Source organism: Stenella coeruleoalba, assembly GCF_951394435.1.
Source record: "Stenella coeruleoalba genome assembly, chromosome: 7".
In the NCBI taxonomy this organism is placed as follows: Eukaryota; Metazoa; Chordata; class Mammalia; order Artiodactyla; family Delphinidae; genus Stenella; species Stenella coeruleoalba.
In genome coordinates this window covers 67,308,500-67,329,611 of record NC_137153.1, presented here as the reverse complement: position 1 = coordinate 67,329,611, position 21,112 = coordinate 67,308,500, and the positions used below count along the sequence as shown (strand labels likewise).

At 38.4% G+C, this 21,112-nt stretch overlaps 2 protein-coding genes across 4 annotated transcripts in view; both read left to right on the top strand.

Moving 5' to 3' along the window:
• Positions 1–3,117, top strand: part of LOC307188629 (programmed cell death 1 ligand 2-like) — a gene marked incomplete at its 3' end in the record, with an annotated part of 91,515 nt that extends 88,398 nt beyond the window's left edge. Inside the window, exon 7 of the mRNA XM_079926019.1 lies at positions 2,977–3,117. Within this exon, the coding sequence (XP_079782145.1) occupies positions 2,977–3,117 (141 nt within the window). The remainder of the gene's footprint in view (positions 1–2,976) is intronic.
• Positions 3,118–10,991: 7,874 nt separating this feature from the next.
• RIC1 (RIC1 homolog, RAB6A GEF complex partner 1) overlaps positions 10,992–21,112 on the top strand; it is a 139,615-nt gene continuing 129,494 nt past the window's right edge. The window contains exon 1 of one of the 3 annotated variants that reach the window (XM_079927118.1): positions 10,992–11,514. In XM_079927118.1, the coding sequence (XP_079783244.1) occupies positions 11,371–11,514 (144 nt within the window). In that variant the 5' untranslated portion in view covers positions 10,992–11,370. The remainder of the gene's footprint in view (positions 11,515–21,112) is intronic. The other 2 variants (XM_079927117.1, XM_079927116.1) reach the window with 2 other exon arrangements.

Below are 21,112 nucleotides of genomic sequence, written 5' to 3'. Positions count from 1 at the left end.
ATCTCTTCCTAAAATCTGTTCTTGCTATCAGGTAGAGATATTTAGCCACAAAGAAAAATCTAAGTAGGACCCACCCAGCTTTTATATCCTGCATGGCTGAACTTTAATGAAAGTTTGAGTTTTTCCAAAAGTCTGGTCTTCACTGACTGGGAGGAAAAACAGTTGGAAAAATATGCCTTGGGCATGTGAACCATGTAATTTCATTTGAACTAAGGAATTCCAAAAATACTTGCTTATTGAAAGGGCAGTTATATTTTTGTGTTGGAACTTGTTAGGAAGAAGGATAAGTACTAGTTCTTTCCTCCTCTACTTTTTCTCATAAACATTAAAAAAAAATTAAAGACTGTCTGAGTGGCTGGGCAGAAAAATAATGTGGAGAGGGTGAGTTGGACCATGTCCTGTCCTGGAACCTATGCCTTCCTTGGGAGATCTATTTTGTGGGATCTATTGAGCCCCACTCAGCTTCAGATAACCCTCTCCCACTCTGATGAGAATTCAGGGCTCCATCTGGCCAGGTCTTCAAGACTAGTTGGGTTGAAACACAAAGGTTTTGCCAGTTCTGTTCACTGACACCAGCATAAATGCTGTGCCAATAGCAAGACTGGAATTTTTGGGTTCCTGCTGGGCAAACTGGTCAAGCAGAACATTTTTAGGTCTGGTCTGGTTTAAGGGGATCCAGTGTTAAGAATAATATTAATCACTAGCGTTTTGGGGAGTATGTACCATGTGCCAGTCACAATACTGGGTACTTTTACATGAATTACATTATTTAGTCCCCACAACAATCCTTCGTGGATTTTTGAAGCTTAGTGAGGTTAAGAACCCAGATTTTGAAACCAATCAGTCTGTCTCCAGAGCTTTTGACCTTCTTCACTATTCAGTGAGCCCTGACTTTTGATAATGGGTCTCCGTGTAGTACTAGGTTGGAATCTCAGACACTAGTGTAGCAGGGGCTATTGGTGCACCATGTCTCCCTGGGGCCTTACCACCTGCCAGCAACTGCCCCACCTTTCCATGGCTTTCTCTAGTGGCTAGAGATCCAACCGTGGGCATGGAGGCTGGGTGTGCGGAGATTTAATGCCTCCCAGGAGCAGCCCTTAACTAATGGCTGGTAAGAGTTGGTGCATAAATCTCCAGCTCCCTTGCTTCTCAGGTGCAATAACTCAGAGGCATGGGTTCTACACTGGTTCCCAAAATTCCCCAGAGGGACTAAGCACTTGTTACCCATACTGCTAATGTGCTTGAAAACACTCCCCTTATTGGCTGTCTTCCCTCCCTTGCTTATTTCCCCTGCTGGCATTTCCTGTTACCAACACCCAAATAAACTATTGGCATATGTATTCTTGTTGGCTTCTGGGGGAACAAAACGAAGACAAAGGGTAAAGGAAAGGTGGGTCTACAAAAGAAGGAGAACCCAGGTGGAGGAGGTGACGCAGTGCTGGAAGGAGAGCACAGGGTTGCTTCTTTAGGAAGCAGCCTCATAGATGGTTCCCTGTTCTTGAAGGTAACAGTGTCTTTGGGCGACAGGAGAGAAAGGTTTTGAAGGATTGTTGAATATTGACACACTAGATGGTTCTTTTTTTTTTTTTTTTTTTTTTTTTTTTGCGGTACGCAGGCCTCTCACTGTTGTGGCCTCTCCCTTTGCGGAGTACAGGCTCCAGACGTGCAGGCTCAGCGGCCATGGCTCACGGGCCCAACCGCTCCGTGGCATGTGGGATCTTCCCGGACCGGGGCACGAACCCATGTCCCCTGCAGCGGCAGGCGGACTCTCAACCACTGCGCCACCAGGGAAGCCCACTAGATGGTTCTTTTACTGCTTTGTTGGTGGACCTTTTTTCAGAAGTCTCTTTTGCTCCATTCCTTTTAAATTTATATTTGTCTAAAGTTTTAATAAGAAGAGAACCCAGGAAATGCATGCATTAATAAGTGGAATAGTGAAACAGGTATAAATGCAAACATGTTCTCAATAGAACATTGAGGAAGCAGTCATAAGTAAATGAAAGATAAAAAGTACATACATAATTTTGGAGGATTTATAGCTTACCCATGGCCTGAATATAATAATGTTACGTACTGTGTTTCAATGTGACAAACTCTTTCACCAACTTGTGACTCTATGGCCTTTTGCTGATTAACTGGACTTCCAGTGGTGTCTAATATGTTTTCAGGGACTAACATGGGCTTTGGGAAACTCTTGCTTTGTTAAGGTTAATGGCATTGTAAAGTGTTAACTATCGTGTTCACACATTTTAATTCCTTGACTGTCTTTGATTTCATATACTCAACTTCATGTCTGCATTAACTGAGTTTTGACATCTTTAAAATTTATTGTATGGTAGTTATATGGTCTGAATAAGTTTGTTTCGGACCTTTTGCTTGGGGGTATTGTTATTAGTGCTTTCAAGGTGAACAAACTTAGAAATGCCCATAGTTGTTATAAAATCTGTAGAGTAAGAGAGGATGATACAAAATTGAGTAGTTTTTTTTTCTAATGACTACTTTAGCCACAAGAGGGAACTGTATGAGCAATAATAGCATATTTGGGGATAAGCTTTAGAGGATCTCAGCACCCATTTCCCCATTCCTTGAGTCTTGGAGCTTGCCCCATTTTAGACAGACTTTTCACCAGAGATCTGGGTTACAGAGCTGGATAACCCTTTCTACTTTTTAACAGACATTAACAGGTAAACTGTTTTTTATTTCTGTGATCATGGAAGGATGTGGGCTTAATAACAAAGTATATGCAGGCAATGGCCAAGTTCCTTTTCTAATCCACACACTTGGCTGATATAAACCCATGTGTTTCCTTCCACCTGGTCAAGGTAAAAACCTGGAGAGAGCTGTTGCCATCTTTGTCAATTTTTTGTATTTACTGCAGAGGAATTCTGCGACAACCTCTGAGAACAATGTGCTTGCCTGGGGTTGGGTAAGTGTAGACTGAGGGGAGAAATTGGAACAATATGCTCCCTTTCGCAGGGTCCTACAGAAGATTCCTCTCTATCGGGAAGCCACAGGCAGTGCAGCACACGACAGGAACACAATCACATCCTAAGGACCTTCAGAGGAAAGAGCCTGCAGTGCATTCCAATGGGCATTTTTAGGAAGTTACTTGGGTAAGGGGAGAGTCTTCCTTTGGTGAATCATGTATTGAACGATGTGGGTGGGTTAATGTTGTTAAACTATTATCCAATTTTTAAAAGACTAATTCCTTGATTCACTTTATAGCCTTCAACATCCTACCTGAGTGATGTGATTTCTTCTTCCCTCTCTTCTGTCCACTGCTAATTTTTAAGAATTCACATGACCTTTTGGATAAATTATCGTTTTCATTTTTGCTAAAGATACAAATGATGTTATTTGCTAGGTGAATGTGAAAATGGCAATTTCATTCATTTTCTTAGCAATTTTTCTGCATGAAGGATTAATAAAAAATATTCTTAGGAATTAAAAAAAGTTAATAAGTCAGCCTGACATAAAATATGTATATTTAGTTGGTGAGAAAATGAGTTTGTAGAAAGAGACAGTATTGAAGTTGTTAAGTGTTTGGGTTCTGTGTTCAAGTTTTGACTCCACCACTTCTTTTTTTTTTTTTGCAGTACGTGGGCCTCTCACTGTTGTGGCCTCTCCCGTTGCAGAGCACAGGTTCAGCGGCCATGGCTCACGGGCCCAGCTGCTCCGCGGCATATGGGATCTTCCCAGAGCGGGGCACGAACCCGCGTCCCCTACAACGGCAGGCGGACTCTCAACCACTGCACCACCAGGGAAGCCCCCACCACTTCTTAACTCTGTGAACCTTGAGTCTTTCTAAGCCTCAGGTTCTTCACCTGTGAAATAAGGATAATAATAGTACCTCATATGATTGTTAGGACAATAAAAATTAAGTGTTTAGAGCAGTATTTGCACAAAATGAGGGCTGAATAAATACTAGTTGCTGTTGTTATTATTATTATTACTATTATTATTATTCATGTAATAGCATTAATCATTAGGAAGTTCTTTGTGTCTAATCCAAAATATACTGCTAAGGGCACAGATTACTCTGAGCTCTCGGTTTCCAGCATTATGAAAAAAAAAAGAATCTGATAAGATAGTTATTATCATTTCCACTCTACAGATGAGGAACAGTTAAGTGTAGCTCAGAGGGCTAGGAGGGCAAAACAAATATGATGAGCACGGGCCAGGTAGTCCATAAGCATGGGCTCAGCTCACTCATGATGATTGCTATTGAATGACCTAAGGTCACTTCAACAACTTGGTCTCATCTGGTCTCTACAGCAGAGTTGTTACACCCTTTGGATAACTCTTTCATCAGGAAATCAAGAAAATTCGGATTTGCTGGAAGAGGGTTCATGCCCACACTTCCTAGGAATCCAGTGCACCTGGATTCTGACTTGTTTGCATGCTGACAGGAGAATTGGAGATTCAGTGCAGAAATTCTAGCCCACATATAGAGTACAAACAAGAGGCACTTTAGCTTTTTAACTCCTAATCAACTCTTTATCAACCTTATTAATATGCATGAGAATCATGAGGGTATTTGTTTAAAATGCTAATTATTGGGCCACACCATCAAGGAATTCTGATTCAGGAAGCCTGGGACTTGGCCAAGGAATCGACATTTTATTTTTGTGTGTGTGGCAGATTCTCTTTTTAATTTTTCTTTGTTTAACTGAAGTATAGTTGATATACAATATTATATGTTGAGGTGTATAATATAGGGATTCACTATTTTTAAAGGTTATACTCCATTTATAGTTATTATAAAATATCAGCTATATTCCCTGTGTTGTACAATATATCCTTGTAGCTTATTCTATACATGATAGTTTGTAGATATCTGCATTTTAAATTGTATCTCCAGACAATTCTGATGCAGTGATGAGTGGACCACACTTTGGGAAAACTGATCTCCTGAATAACAAATTAACATATTAAAAAATAGCACTTACTATTTTTCTGATTATAAAAGAAAAAAAAACCCAGAAAGTGCCGAGAATGAAAGAGAAAAGAAAAACCATTCGTAATTATATTTTCTAGAGATGACTGCTGCAAATATTTTGATGGCTGTCCCTTTAGTTTTGTTTTGTTTTTTAAATATGTAGCCACTTTTCTGTATCTCTCAGGTACTTACAATCAAGTGTATTGAGTGTTGTTTCATAGATATGTTCGTTTTATATTAATTCTTTAGTGGTTTTATAAATTATTTCTATGTTTTAAATATATGTAAACTTACTCTATGAAATCCATTTATATTCTTATCAGGTCTAGAGATTGGACTGGATATTATTTAAGGCCCATTCTGACTAAGATGTCATACTTGTAAGACTCCTGCAATTCTCTGAATGTAAGGATTAACCACTTTCAAACTTGATGGAGAACCTAAAAGACATCCTCCAAAACTTAAGCTCAAAGATTTGCTCTTGAGCTTTGTCTTTCTGTGCAGACCTGCTGATGTGACATTGTATCAAAGGTAATAATAACATTTCTTCAAAGATGATATACAAATGTCCAACAAGTATATAAAAAGCTGTTCAACATCACTAATCATCAGAGAAATTCAAATCAAAACCCAAAGTGAGATATCGTCTCACATCCATGAAGTTGGCTACTATTAAAAAAAACCCAGAAAATAGCAAGTGTTGGTGAGGATGTGGAGAAATTGGAACCCTTGTGCACTGTTGCTGGGATTGCAAAATGATGCAACCTCTATGAAAAGCAGTATTGGATGTTCCTCAAAAAATTAAAAATAGAACTGCCATATGATCTAATCATCCCACTTCTGGGTACATTTCCAAAGGAATTGAAAGCAGGGACTTGAACAGATGTTTGTACACCAAAATTCTCAGCAGCTTTATTCACAGTAGCCAAAATGTGGAAGCAACCCAAGTGTCCATCAATGGATGAATGCATAAACAAAGTGTGTTATATATATACAATGGGATATTATTCAGCCTTAAAAAGGAAGGAAATACTATCACAGTCTACAACATGGATGAACCTTGAGGACATTACGCTAAGTGAAATAAGCCAGTCACAAAAAAGACAAACATTGTATGATTCCACTTACATGAGGTGGAAACTAAACTAGTCAAACTCACAGAAACAGGAAGTAGAATGGTGGTTATCAGGGGCTGGGAGGCAGGGGAAGAGAGAAGTTATTGTTTAATAGATATAGAGTTTCAGTTTTGCAAAATGAAAAATTTCTGTTGATCTGTTTCACAATAGGGTGAATATACTTAGGCTACTGAACTGTTCACTTAAAAATAGTTAAGATGGTAAATTTTATGTTATATGTTTACCACAACACAACAGCTAAACCATTAAAAAAGGTAATAAAAAAAGAGTGTTGCCCTTTTATAACATTTTGAACTGTTACAAAACATAAGTTATACAGTTAATATTAAGGTTTGGTTTGATAAAAATTTTTCATGTAAACTGTTAAGTTTCTAGAATTGTACTCACTTGGGATTTGTAATTCTCAAAGTTGTCAGATTAAACCTAGTGGAAAACCTAAGACTAATGGATGAGAATAGCGCAGAAGACAAAACTATTATATACCAGAATGGTTTGTTACACCTGGGCACTAAACATGACTCTAAGCTTACTGGTAAATACAGGCAATAAAAAAGATAATGCAATGAATATGAATTTTTCTCCAAATTAATGAAGGGAAATTTCTCTGAATATAGAGGGAAAAAAAGGAGGAAGAGATGGAGGAAGAAGGGGGGAATGAAGAAAGGGAGGTGTCATTAGAATTATGGTGAACTCTGTTGTCTCACATTATGGGGTTAAACAATTTCTCATTCGAACTCCTCTTGCTATTTTAATAAAGAATACACACAGAAAATTCAGGTTGGCATTTTTTATACTGGAAAACTGGATGAGACATGGTCAAACATAACGATTGTTATTGTTTGCTATTTGAATGGAATCAGGTCTGTTTCCAACGATTTTTTAAAAATTTCTAAAAAGATCAAAGTGAAGGGAAAGAATAGTGACTCTTTTCCCATTTTGCTTTATTAGGAACAGCAGACTTCCTCACTTTATTTTCTAGTTTGTGTTCAAGTGCCAGCCTAGGGAGTCTCATTTGCATCAATTAAGGCTTATTAATAATAAGCCATTCTGCCTTTATGGTTAATTAAATGATTCTAAGTAAAATTTAACACTATTTACCATGAGGATTGTGGACAAGGTAGATTGGTTAATCACACATGATGGAGTTCCTGATTTGTTTAAAATTTAAATGTTTATACTTTTTTAGTGGAAATTTCAACCATATGGAATAACAAGATGAGTTCCCAAGTTCCCATCATTTAGCTTCCTAGATTATCAACTCACGGCCAACCTTGTTTCATATATATTTCCACCTTCTCCACTCACCCCCGGATTACCTTGAAGCAAAACACAGACATTGTATCATTTCAGCTGAGATATTATCAATCTTCAGGAGGGGATGAATAATAATCAAGAATCTATCCCAGAAGCAAATACATCAGTGGCACATAACAGAAGTGTCATAAAGTTGAATGTTAAAGGCATATTAGGGACTTCCCTGGTGGTTCAGTGGTTAAGAATCCGCCTTCCAATGCAGGAGATGCGGGTTCGATCCCTGGTTAGGCAACTAAGATCCCACATGCCGTGGAGCAACTAAGCCCGAGAGCTGCAACTACTGAGCCTGCATGCCATAACTAGAGAACCCACGCACTTTGGAGCCCGGTGCCCACCCCCTTGTGCCACAACTAGAGAGAAGCCTGCATGCCGTAGGAAAGATCCCACGTGCCATCAACTAAGACCCAACGCAGACAAAAATAAATAAGTATTTTTTAAAAAAGCATATTAAACAGTCAAAAACTAAAGCAGTATCACTTTCGGTGAATACTGTGATAGGTTATTATAGAGCTCCCCCCATATTGGGAGCGGTGTGTGAAGGATCAAATTCCAGTCCAACTGTGTACTGTTATAAGAAGTCTGTGAATGTCCGAAGGGCAGAGAGCCTACTTTCAGTCTGATGACTCAGGGTGCTTTTCCTCCTAATCCTCCTCTCACCAGTCTTGGGACAGTGCCTGAAGCTCCACGTTACTACATTCCACCCTGATTTGCCAGCACTGCAGGCCCCACTTAAAGCAGGCAAGTGGGTCATTATCAGTCATGAGCAATTTAACTTTGTTTTACATAATTGTTTTTCATTACAGAAGTAACATGTGTTCGTTATAGACAATTTGGAAAATACAGAAAAGCCCCCAAAAGAACATAAAAAGCACCATAGTCAGGGTAAATACCAGAATTTTAGTGCATTTTCTTCCTTTTTTTTCTCTAGGCCTTTTTATACTTTTTTTTTCATGAACATGGGATACTGCCTTTTTCCTGCTTTCATTACTTCATAATAGTGAATATACTTCTATATGATTACATATTCTTCCCCAACATAATTTTTTATTTTTGCAAGATATTCCATTGTAAGGAAGGACTATAATTAATGTCTTTTGGGGGACATTTGGATTACTTGCTCTTAGCTACACCTTTGTGGGGTACATTCTTAAAGCTAAACTCTGTACATATTGGTGTTCATTTCTTAGAAAATAATCATAGGAAAAGAAATAGTTGGGGCCAAAGGTGTGCATATCTTTACGATCTCTCTTTCTTAAATGTAATGCCAACTACTCCTTAGAAAAACTGCACCAAATTATACTTCCACCAACCGTTTATAAATGTACCTCTGTTTCTGTGTACGAATATTTTTTCTAATTAAAAAAACCTGTTAATTTGATACATGAAAACACATACCTATTAATGTTCACTTACACCTGAGTCTTAGAATAGAGTTCATTAAGTTTGACTTGAGAGTGACGGTGGTGGTGTAGGGAAAGGAAGAGAAGGAACATTCAGGGCACAGGAATTGCTAGTGTATTTAGAGTAACATTACACTGATATTTGAAAGCTGGAAAGTCCAGTTCATAAGGTTTCTATCATAATGGGGGAACTCTTAAGTAAGGGATTGTGGAGAGTCAGATATTTCACTTTTCCCCCCACAGGGCGAAAGGCCTACAGGGTGTCACTGCCTGGAGCAGCTACGACAGTTCAGTTCAATCCAAAGATCACTAGGTCTGTAGAAGGCAGGCCAGTTTTCTTCAGGCCATGTGACTTTAGGCATGTTCACCACTCTGGTCCTGTTTCCTCATTAAGAAAGTGAGAATAACATCACACCAGTATTACCTACCTTGAAGATTTACTGTGGAACAAAATCAAGTCATGCATTTGAAAATATTCTGCAAACCTTAAATACTACAAAGGAATGTGGCAGGGAAATTAGATTCTAAAGCCAGCAAGTAAAGTTAAAACTGAGAGCAATGAAAATTACTTAGAAGTTCCTTAAAATGTGCTTGAGTGCAGTTAAATGCTAACATTTAGGAAGCACGTGAGAACAAAGAACCTCTGAAGGAGAGCTGGGACGAATACACTCTCAGGAAATTTTGCCAGTGGAATTGGTGCCCTGTAACTTATTTTAATTTCCTCTCTCTTTCTGCCAAGTGCATAACTGAATCTGAGAATGTTAGATGACAGTATGATGCCACTGTTATTCTTCTACAATTTTATATTGGCAAGTCAAGAAACCACTCTGGGCCTCTTTATTTGTCTAATGGTACAGTTCAGCTGGATCACGGTTTCATCCAAAGTTTCCTTTGACAAATACTTTGAGTTTACTATTCTTACTACGTTCCAGGCTGCTTTGCTGTTTGTCAGAAAAAAACACCAGGAAGGAGACACGGTCTGACCACAAGAGGCTGGTGAGCGGTGAGGCAATTTCAACTTTGATTTGAGGAATCCTGGGTTCTTTGATCGCCTTCTGGGGAATGCACTGAATGTTTAGGAAAATTATGGAAAGTTACATATTTTGTTATGAATACCAGCTACAATACTACATCTGATACGGATTAAGTTACTTTGTTTCCTCTTTTGCTGTTTATCTTGCTACTTTTTCATGTGAGCTAACATTTTTTTTTAAAACCTGGGCTAACTTAAAAATCCTTTAATTGAAAAAGTAATAGAAACACGTGGAAAAATTCAGACGGTACAAAAAAGTAGATAATGAGAAGCAAGTCTTTTAATCCAGACGCCCCCCCCTTCCCCTACTCCGCATTCCCTCGCCACTTCTGCCATCCTATTCAGAGGTAGAGTCAACACTTAAGAAAACCCTCTTATTGTTAAGGTGATCCCTGGGTCCAAAAAGTTAAACATTGAACTACAGAATCTCTAAAGTCTGTTCCAGCTCTAAAATTAAATCTTATACCCTACTGAGAGTGCAAAAGAGAAAGCCTCGCCTTGTTTAACATTATGGTTGGTAAAGGGACAGAAAAATGCAAACTGAATTCAAAAATATACACTACATTTAGAATTCCTGAACGACAGAGAACAGGATTCAGGCACTTCCATGGTGGTTTATTTACGAATTGAAATAAAGGGCTCCTCTAGGGTGTAAACTCCATGAGGGCAGGAAGTTCACCAGCAGGTTTCACCGCAGACCTTGTCACACAAGAAAGGCTCACTGGGCGAGGGACACGACAACCCAGCACGGAGATCACGGCCCAGAAGCCAGGACCGGAACTAGAGCACGGAGCGTCACGTGACTCGTCCTCCTCTGCAATTTCCCCCACCCCCACCCCCGCTCGGCGATGCAGCTCCGGGACCGCCTCCATCAGAGGCCGCACCAATCCGCGAGGGAAGTCAAATTTGGCTAGGCCAGGCAACGGGCGGCTCCAGCTCGTAGTCGCCTTGTAGCTGCGTCTCGCTGGCTCGGCCCACTTGTCGCCGAGTCTCAGGCGGTAGTCCCGCCTTCCAGCCCAGACTACACGCTCTACATTGCAAGTGGGAGGTGCAAAGGAGCAAGGGGAGGGTTGGGGGGCACAGGCACATGCGTGTTGAAATGAAGCCCAAGGCGAAGCTTCAGAAAGCAGAGGGAGGGGGAGGGGAGAAGTCTCCAGTACGCGCGCGTGCTCAGCAGCCCTCCCTGGCCAGACACACGCGGCGCGGCGTGGTGACGCCAGGGCGGCCCGAGGAAGGGGCGGGGCCGGGGCGGGCCTTCCCAGCTTTTCCAGCTCCTCCAGCTCCTCCCGCCCCCTCCCGGCCCCGACTCGCTCTCCCCCTCCCTACCCTACACTGGGCCCCGTCTGCGCCGGGGTGCCTTAGTCGCTTAGCTTCGCGTCGGCCCGGCCCGGCCCGGCCAACGGGCAAATGCCCTGAGCTGCCACCCCCGCCGCCGCCGACTCGGCCGGTGGCGGTGTGGGAGACGGGCGTCCGGCCCCGGGCCGCTGAGTGTGACGGACGGGGCCGGGGGCCGCCGGGCGCCGCGGCGTCGGCGGCTCCGCGCGGACCATGTATTTCCTGAGCGGCTGGCCCAAGAGGCTGCTCTGCCCTTTGGGGAGCCCGGCCGAGGCGCCTTTCCACGTTCAGTCCGACCCCCAGAGGACTTTCTTCGCCGTGCTGGCCCCGGCCCGCCTCAGCATCTGGTACAGCCGAGTAAGTAGAGCCGCCCGCCGTCTCTCGCCTCTCCCTCCCCGGCGTCCCGGCACCGTCTCGCCCCCAACTTCCCCCCAGAGTCTGGGACCCCTGCCCCTTCGCGCCGGACCCACTCGTCTTCGCCGTCGGCGTCCCTGTTCCACCTACTCGGCCACACGAACCCCCGGGTCCTAACACGTACTCCGGCCAGGGCTCCAGGGTGGATGTCGTCGCTGCTGCCCCAAATCCCAGCGCCTCCCTGCGTTGGACCGACTGCCGCGCACAGTGCGGACCCCAAGCGCTCCGTCGGCAGAGCCCAGACTTTCCCTCCTCTCCTTTCCCCCATTCGCTGAGGAACAAATTTGTTTAAACTTTCCACAGTTAGGAATCTGGCCGCTGTTTTGTTCCTAGCCCTTCCTTGCCCTAAAGGCCATTGTTTTGAAGTTAGGGAAAGCCTGTTGGGCTTTACCCAGTGTCAGACTTTACATGCTGTGATAACTTATTTCTGGCAACTACAGCCAGAGTTATTTTTTACTGAAGTTTTGATAATCCAACTCCTCGCCTCACCCCAACATCTCCTTTTCACTTTCAGGCCAGTTCTTTTTTCTGCTGCTCTTGGACTCTCCTGTAGAGAATTGTAGGGGGTTAGTAGGAGCGGAAGTAGAGCTCAAATCTGTTCGCGCTGCTCCTGGTATTCACACCTGGAAGTAATAAGATTTGGGAAGAGCGTGAACCGGCGTTCTGTTTTTGCTTTCTGTGAATCTTGCTTTTTTATTTCTTGTATCTAATTACTGAGTAGATAACTTCAAAAATAAGTGGTGGATAGGATACTCCTTATTTTCCGTAACGGTTCTGTTTATAAAAGCAACAAAATAGAGTATAAAAATGCCCCCCCGAAGGCCGTACTAATCGATGTCAGAGTAAAGTCGTTCTCTTTTCAAAGCTAATTTTACCAAGTGGAAATAGGTCGTGACCTTAGCTTTGTTAGATCTGTGTGAAATACTGGCTTTAGTTAAATTAGCTAAAACTGTCACATCTGTGTATCTGACCATTTGAATGCCTGTGAGGCCCTTGACTACCCTCACACACAACCCTGGTAAAAGTGATGATGAGATTTAGATATTTCTGGTATCTCTTTTATATGACTATCATTGTTAGTGTTTAAATCAGACTATTTGCCATTAAGTTTTAGCTGATTTAATTTTTATATATCAGAACAAAATAGGCTGTTATAAAACAACAGTGTGACTCTTCTGTCTGGTGCTTGATGGCATTTTTTGAATATATGTATTGCATATCATTTGGTTCTTAAATGAGATACTAATTCATTTACAGCGTGTATGCCAATTGAATAATATTTTATTTGGTTGTATATAACTATTATACTTAAAGCATATAAAGAAAAAAATAATTAGAACTTGAATTTCAAATTGCCTTCTGAATTTAGTACATAATTTCACTCTAATTTAACAAATTGTTTGTAAAGCCTAAAATTTAACTTTCCTTATCTCTATAAAGGGCAGACCTGACTTAATTTTAGGCGGAACTAAACTTAATTTGTAGGAGGAAGAGACCAGAAGCCTGTAGGCTACTATTCCTCTGTAGAAGAAACAAAAATGCACCTTGACAGGGATATTGTGACTATTAAGAATATCAGTTTTTTTTTGCTTTTGGACTTAGATACTAAGTAAATCAAAGGCAGTCCTGGAATGTAAAACTACTCATACTTCTTTCCTTCAGATTCCTACCGTGCACACAGATAGCTACTTCCTACAGAAGTGCTGGGTCCACTACCATTAAGATCCACTGTGCAAAAAGTTAGTTTGTACAGAATCTGTGGGCTCAGAAGTATGTGAAATGAGATGCAGGAAAACCTTAGAGGAGGCTCCATGGTACTGTAGGTTTAGGAATGATTAACTTTGATCTCTGGCATCACTGTCACTTTAAAGATCAAGTATTGGACCAGGTGAATTTAAGGTCTATAACTGGGTGAATGGGGGAACAGGTGCCAGACCCCAGTTTCTATTTTGATTTTTTAATTTCTAAACTTAAATTTATTTTAACTTACATAATTTAGGTCAACAGACTTCTTTTAGAAGTGAAAACACCTCTAGCTAAATTGAGTAGCTATCAGTTATTTCTATATAATTTAGAGTGAATTGGTTTAAAATGTTTGCGTGAGAACATGAAAGCTTTGATTTTGGAGACATTGTATATGCAAGTAATTTTACAGAATAAAGTGAATTTTGAAGATCTGAAGAAGGGTTTTATGGAGTTTGAGGTCTTAAAAGCAGCTTGAGGGCATTTGGAGACAGGGAGAAACATGCTCAAAGAGATGAGAGGATATAACACGATTGGCTTACTTGAAATTTTGTTAGGGCTCTCTTAGTAAGTTAAACTCACTTAGGAGGAATGCATTTTTAAAAAGAAAAAAACTAGCTTTGTGGGAGGATCGCGCATTTGATAGTCTAGCTGTTTTTTGTTTTTTAATGTCTAAAAGAATTGCTGTCTGGAAAATGTTGATTAGACATGAGACAATGGAAACATTAAAATAAAATCTCTAAGGATAACTTGGGTACATTTTATTGGTCTTCTAGTGAGCTTATATTTATCAATACCTCTTATAGCTACTATTATAAACTCTAAGTAGCTATTTGGAATCCCAGTGTTATAGAATCGTATCTCTTCAAAATTCTTTCCTGACTCCAAGTTTGAGAAATGTAGTATAGTGCTTTTCAGATGTGTTAATAAACAAAAGAGTTTCTGTAGATACTCACTTTGCTTTTTGATTTCATTTTTAGTGTGAGGATGTGACTTGTTTTCATTGTAACATGTTGATGTAAATTGCTTTCTCTACTTTGTGATTCTACTTAGGAGTTTTAAAAACTACTTGAGCTTACAACAGGGATCATCCATATATTTTGGAACCCAAAAAAGGTTTGGTATGTATGTTAGATTGGGATGCTAGAGGTGGGACTACTTGATGGAGCAGTTGCTGATGTATTTCTGCCAAGGGTATTGTAAAAGGACTAGTTTCAGCTTTGAGGATGAAGCTGCTGTTTAAAGCACATTATGATTTATGATTAACATGTGTGTTGTGTGAGATGAATTGTGTTTTGTATTGTATCAGAGAGCCTAGAATTATTCCTTTAATATACTGCTTAACTGTGAGTACAGAAAGTCTACATATGTGAACCACAAAATGATACCTTAGAATGCTCTAATTCTAAATTAGTCTTATCTCAGTTTTCAGGTCATTGATTATTTCAAATACATGAACACCTCCTGTGAAAAAGGTAGTATAAATAGGCAGTATATGAAAGGGATTAAGAGGCACATTGTATGAAAAAAACATTCTATCCAAAGATATTAGTGTGTTAATATAAATGAAAATTTTGTGTTATCACTACTAATAAAAAGCTGAAATAGATAAATAATTACTGGCCTTATGAAATAAATTGTCTTTGAGTAACCCTGAATAGAAACTTATCCTCTTGTTGCTGTATACTAATAATGGAAAACAATGAGATAGACGTTCAAAGAATCAGGTGTATGGTTAAATGTGTGACCTTAGGAAAGTAACTTAATTGGGATGGTACCTGTATTTTTCCAGCTCTCCCATTTCTCACCTTTTAAACCCTATTCTGTTAATGCCTCCAAAGAGCCTTCCTTATAAACTCACTGGTTGGAAGTCATTTAGGGTTCACTGTTGGTTAAAGAATGAAGTTCAAACTCCTTAGTTTGATAACAGAGACACTCCCCACTTGGAATGCTCTCTTGCCCCATCTCTGCCTATCAGAATATTATTCAAACTTTAGCTACTGTTGAAATCCTGCTCTGAGTCATTCTTTATTTACTGTAATTAGAAGTGTTCGTTTTTTTGATGAACTACTGTTTGTACTGTAGTTTTGCACACATGCTTTATTTCTCCAACTACATTGTAAGTTTCTGGAGTGCAGAAGTGGTCTTATTTATTTATTTAATTGAAGTGTAATTGAGTTACAACATTGTGTTATTTTAGAAGTGATCTTATTTTGTATTATCCATAACACTTTGCACAAAGCACATGCTTAATAAGTATTTAAAATAAATTAATGAATTTAGGGTATCTGTCCTATGCGTAGCACAGAATTTTTTCAAGTTTTAATAATTGGAAGATTTTTAAATGTTGACATGTAACTTAAAAAATGTGGTAATACTAAATTACAACTTAAAATCAGAAAAATTTGATTAGGGAGGGTTATATAAGTGAAGGTGAATTAAATACTTTTTTATTACACACAGTCCAAATTATATTAGAAAAGTGGTACATGTTATTCACAATAGCCAAGATGTGGAAGTAACCTAAGTATCTGTCAATGCATGAATGGATAAAAGAGATGTGGTACATATACACAGTGGAATATTATTCAGCCATGAGAAGGAAGGACATCTTAAACCATTTGCGGCGACATGGCAGGACCTTGAGGGCATTATGCTAAGTGGAATAAGTCAGAGACAATTCATGTATGATATCATTTACATATATGGAATCTGAAAAAGCTGAATGCATAGAAACATTCTAGAATGGTGGATATGAGGGGCTGGGAAGGGTGGAAAAAGGGAGATGTTGGTCCAAGAGCATAGACTTCCAGCTGTAAGATGAGTAAATTCATGTACAGCATGGTGATTATAGTTGATAATACTGTATTATATACTTGAAAGTTGCTTAGATGAGAGTAGATTTTCAATGTGTTCACGACAAAAAAGAAATGGTAATTATGTGACATGATGCAAGTGTTAGCTAAGACTATGGTGGTAATCATTTTGCAATATATAAGTGTATCAAATCAACATGTACATCTCATACAGTGTTATATGTCAGGCATATCTCATTAAAGCTGTGGGAAAAAGTGGTACGTGATAAAGAGTCCTTCTTTAATTATTAGATAATCTGCTGTTTGCCAAAACTTAAACTACTGTGTAGTATTACAGCTAGTTGAAATCCTGGTTCCTAGTATGTGTTTATATTGATGTGATCTATGGAAGAAGAAGGTCACACACACAAAAGAAGCAGAATAAGAACATTAAAGACATTTTGCTTATCTTCAGGTGCTTGTGAATTATCGAAGTGATCCATTTTACTCATGAACATTCATTCTGAGTTTACTGCGGACTGTGTGCTTTACAACATGGGAATCAAAGTTTCCTGAATTTAGGTTCTTAACATACCTCACTCATGATTTTTGCTCTGTCCTCATAGTATCTATCCAGTCTAACTTTTAGACTTGAAGTTCTCTTTCAAAATAAATTTATATCTTTATTACAAATGGAAAACTATCACCACTTGTATGAATAGAGGGTTACTGCATGAGGGAATACAATGAAAAGAATGTTATGAAAATCTAGTTTCCTGCCAAAGGCTGTTACCTTTTTCTTTAAAAGGGCAGTTTGCAGATTACATGAGAGGTATTTAGAAGTAAACTAGCCCCTCATGCAGATTTCCTCTGTACCTAAATCAAAAGGATTGAAGAATTGAAAAAAATTATTTTCTCACATATGATTAAATATTTAATACAGAGTTTATATGTTACCTAAAATAGTATAGAAAATATTGCCTTAAAGCATTCTATTTACTGCTAAATAAAGCATTTATTATGCAGTTTCAGGTTAGAAAAGATAAATTTACAATTTAAGCATTTAAAAATGTTCTAGAATTCAGACTTGCTAGAGTGAGACAATTGCTTAATTTTCTTGTTTTTTTAAAAAACTGACCAGCAAACATCAATTGTTTGAAATCAAGGTATCTTACTTTTCTTTTAAGTTCATTATAATTGCTTTGCTTTGAGTTGCTATCACAAACCTGTCTCCCCAAGTGATTGCCTTATTTCAATCATAAATCATACCTAAATTTTCATACGAAATTTTGGATATTATTGTAAATATACAGTAGAATTTGCTGTGGTTTAATTTTCAAACAGCTTTATTGAGGTGTATAAAATACATCTATTGTAAGTGTATAGTGATTTTTAGTAAATTAATAGCATTGTGAAGTCATCATTACAGTCTAGTTTTAGAACATTGATAGCAACCTCAAAAGTATTATGCCCATTTGCAGTCAACCTCTGCTCCCACTCCGGCCCCAGGAAATCATTGGCTGGCTTTTTGTCCCTTTGGATTTGGCGGTACTCCTTTTTATTGCTGAATATTATTCCATTATATGGATATACCATATATTTTTTTTAGTTCATTCACCAGTTGATGGGTATTCCGATTGTTTCTAATTTCGGACCATTATGAATAATGCTACTGTAGACATCTGTGTATACTTTTTTGTGTGTGAGATTATATATTATCATTTCTCTTGGGGAGATACCTAAGAATGGAAGTGCTAGGTAGTATGGTAAGTTTGTTTTTAGCTTTTTAGGAAACTGCCAAAATGTTCAAAGTAGCTGTCACATTTTGCATCCGCACCAGCAGTGTATGAAGGTTTCTGTTTCTCCACATCCTGTTAACACTTGTTGTTGTCAAGCTTCTGTCAATCTTCTTTATTATAGCCATTTAGTGGGTTTTTAGTGGTATCTCATTGTAGCTTTAATTTGTATATTCCTAATGACTAAACATGTTTAACATCTTTTCATGTGCTTATTAGCCATTTGTGTACCTTATTTGGTGAAACATCTATTCAAATCCTTTGCCCCCTTTTTTTTTAAAATTGGAGTGTTTGTCTCATTGAGTTGTAAGAGTTCTTTATATATTCTAGATACAAATTCTTTATCAGATATATGACTTGCATATGTTTTATCAGTCTTTGGTTTGTCTTTTCAGTTTCTTAATGTGACCTTTTGAAGAACAAAAGTTTAGTTTTGATGAAGTCTGGATTATCATTTCTTTCTTTTATGAATCATGCTTTTTGGGTCTTATCTAAGGAACCTTTGGCTGGTCCAAGGTCACAGACATGTTCTGTATTTTCTTTTGTAAGTTTTATCATCTGAACTCTTATACATAGGTCTGTCACGTGTTTTGAGTTGATTTTTATGCATGGTTTGAGGTAAAGGTCTAAGTTCGGTTTGTTTTTTACATGTAGATCCAGTTGTTTTAGCATTATTTGTTGGAAAGACTCTTTTCACTATTGAATTGCATTGGTACCTTTGTCAAAAATCAGTTGACCATAAATGTAAGGGTTTATTTCTGTATTTTCTATTCTGTTCTGTTAATCAATATGTCTATCATCAGGCAGACATCACACTATAGCTTTTATGGCAAGGTGGTGAAACTCCTACTTTTTGATTTCAAAATTATTTTGCTATTCTAGATCCTTTGCATTTCTATATCAATTTTTAAGATCATCTTGTCAATTTCTACCAAAAAGAAAAAAGAAAAAAAAAAAAAACCTTGCTGGTATTTTCAGGAAATGGCACTAAATCAGACACACATAAACATGAGTGTTTCTCCTTTTATTTAGACTGTAAAAAGTTTCTGTTGTTAATCGGCTATACTTCAGTATAAAATAAACAAAACCAAAGTTTCTGTTGACAGTATTTTTTCGTTTTCAGTGTACAGGTCTCTCACTTTTGTTAAACTTATTTCTAAGTATCTTATTTATCTTTTATGATGCTGTTTTGAATGTAATTTCATTTTCAGATTGTTACTGGTATATAGATATAAAATTGATTTTTGTATATTGTTCTGCAACCTTGCCAAAGCTTGTTTACTTCACTAGTTTTTTTTGTAGTTAGAACTAATAAATTCAGCAAAATTACAGGACATAAAATCAAGACGCAAAATTCGGTTGCATTTTTATACAAAAACTATGAGCATCCAGAAATGAAATTAAGAAAAAAGTTCCATTTACAGTAACATCAAAAAGAATAAAATACAGGCTGTGGGGGGAGTTTGAGGTTAACATATACACACTACTATGTATAAAGTAGATAAAAAACAAGGATCTACTCTGTAGCAAAGGGAACTATATTCAATGTCTTGTAATAACCTATAATGGAAAAGAATCTGAAAAAAAAGTGTGTGTGTGTATCTGATATAACTGAGTCACTTTTTTGTATACCTGAAGCTAACACAACATTGTCAATTAACTAAAAATGGTTAATTTAAAAAATGGTTGTTGGGAAAAAAAAGAGTAAAATACTTAGGATTAAACTTAACTAAGGAGGCGAAAGACATAGTCTAACAACTACAAAACATTGCTGAAAGAAAGAAGATGGAAATAAGTGGAAAGACGTCTCATCTTTACAGGTTGGAAAACAATATTGTTAAGATGCCAGTAGTACACCAAGCAGTCTACAGATTCAGTGCAATCCCAACAGTGTTTTTTTTGCAGAAATACGAAAATCACTCTAAAATTGACACGGAATCACAAGGGACTCCCCACATCAGTCTAGCTAAAATTTTATCAATTTTTTAGATCTTTACAGAGAACCAGCGTTTGGATTTACTGATCTTAGTCTATTAATTTTGTTTTCTATTTTATTGATTTCTGCATTGAATTTTCTTAAAAAATTATTTTCTTCAGCTTGCTTTGGGTTTAATTGTATAAAGCAAATTAAAAGTAAAGTAGGGCTTCCCTGGTGGCGCAGTGGTTGAGAGTCCGCCTGCCGATGCAGGGGACACGTGTTCGTGCCCCGGACCGGGAAGATCCCACGTGCCGCAGAGCGGCTAGGCCCGTGAGCCATGGCCACTGAGCCTGCGCGTCCGGAGCCTGTGCTCCGCAACGGGAGAGGCCATAACAGTGAGAGGCCCGCGTACCCCCCCCCCCCCACACACACACACAAAAGTAAAGTAAATTTTGCTAGGTTGAAAACAGGTTATTAATTAGAGGCATTTCTTTTTTTAAAATAGGCATTTTAAGCTCTAAGTTTTCTTCTAAGTACTGTATTAGCTGTATTCCATAACTTTTTTCTTGTTTTTGAGCAGTTTCAGGTTTACAGTAAAATTGAGAGGAAGGTACATAGATTTCCCATATCCCCCCTCTTTACACATGCACAGCCTCCCCCATTATCAACATCAGTCATCAGAATGGTACATTTTTTTTTAAACCAAGGATAAACCTACAATGACACATCGTGCTTACCCAAAGTTCATAGTTTACCTAAGAGTTTACTCTTGGTATGTGTGTTCATTTTGGTTGGACAGATGTCTGATGACATATCCATCGTTGTAATATCATACAGAGTATTTTTCCCTCCCTAAAAATTCTGTGTTCTGCCCATTCATCGCCTGCCCCACCATAACTTTGATACGTTCCAATTTTGTTTTCATTTAGTTCAGTTTTAAAAATTTAACCAATTTCTGTGAATCATGGATTATTTAGAAGTGTTGTGGTTTAATTTCTAAATATTTGAGGATTTCCCAAATTCTTTCTGTTATGATTTCTAACGTAATTCCATTGTGGTTAGGGAATATATATTTTGGGTGATTTTATTCTTTTAAGGTTATTAAGACTTGTTTTATGGGTTAACATATGGTTTGTGTAAGTGAATGTTCAGTGTGCACTTGTAAAGAATGTGTTCTGCTGTTGGCAGAGTGTTCTCTAAATATTAGGTTAAATTGGTTGACATGGTTGTTAAGTGTTCTGTAGCCTTGCTAATGTTAAGTCTAGTTCTGTCAGTTATTGAAAGTGAAG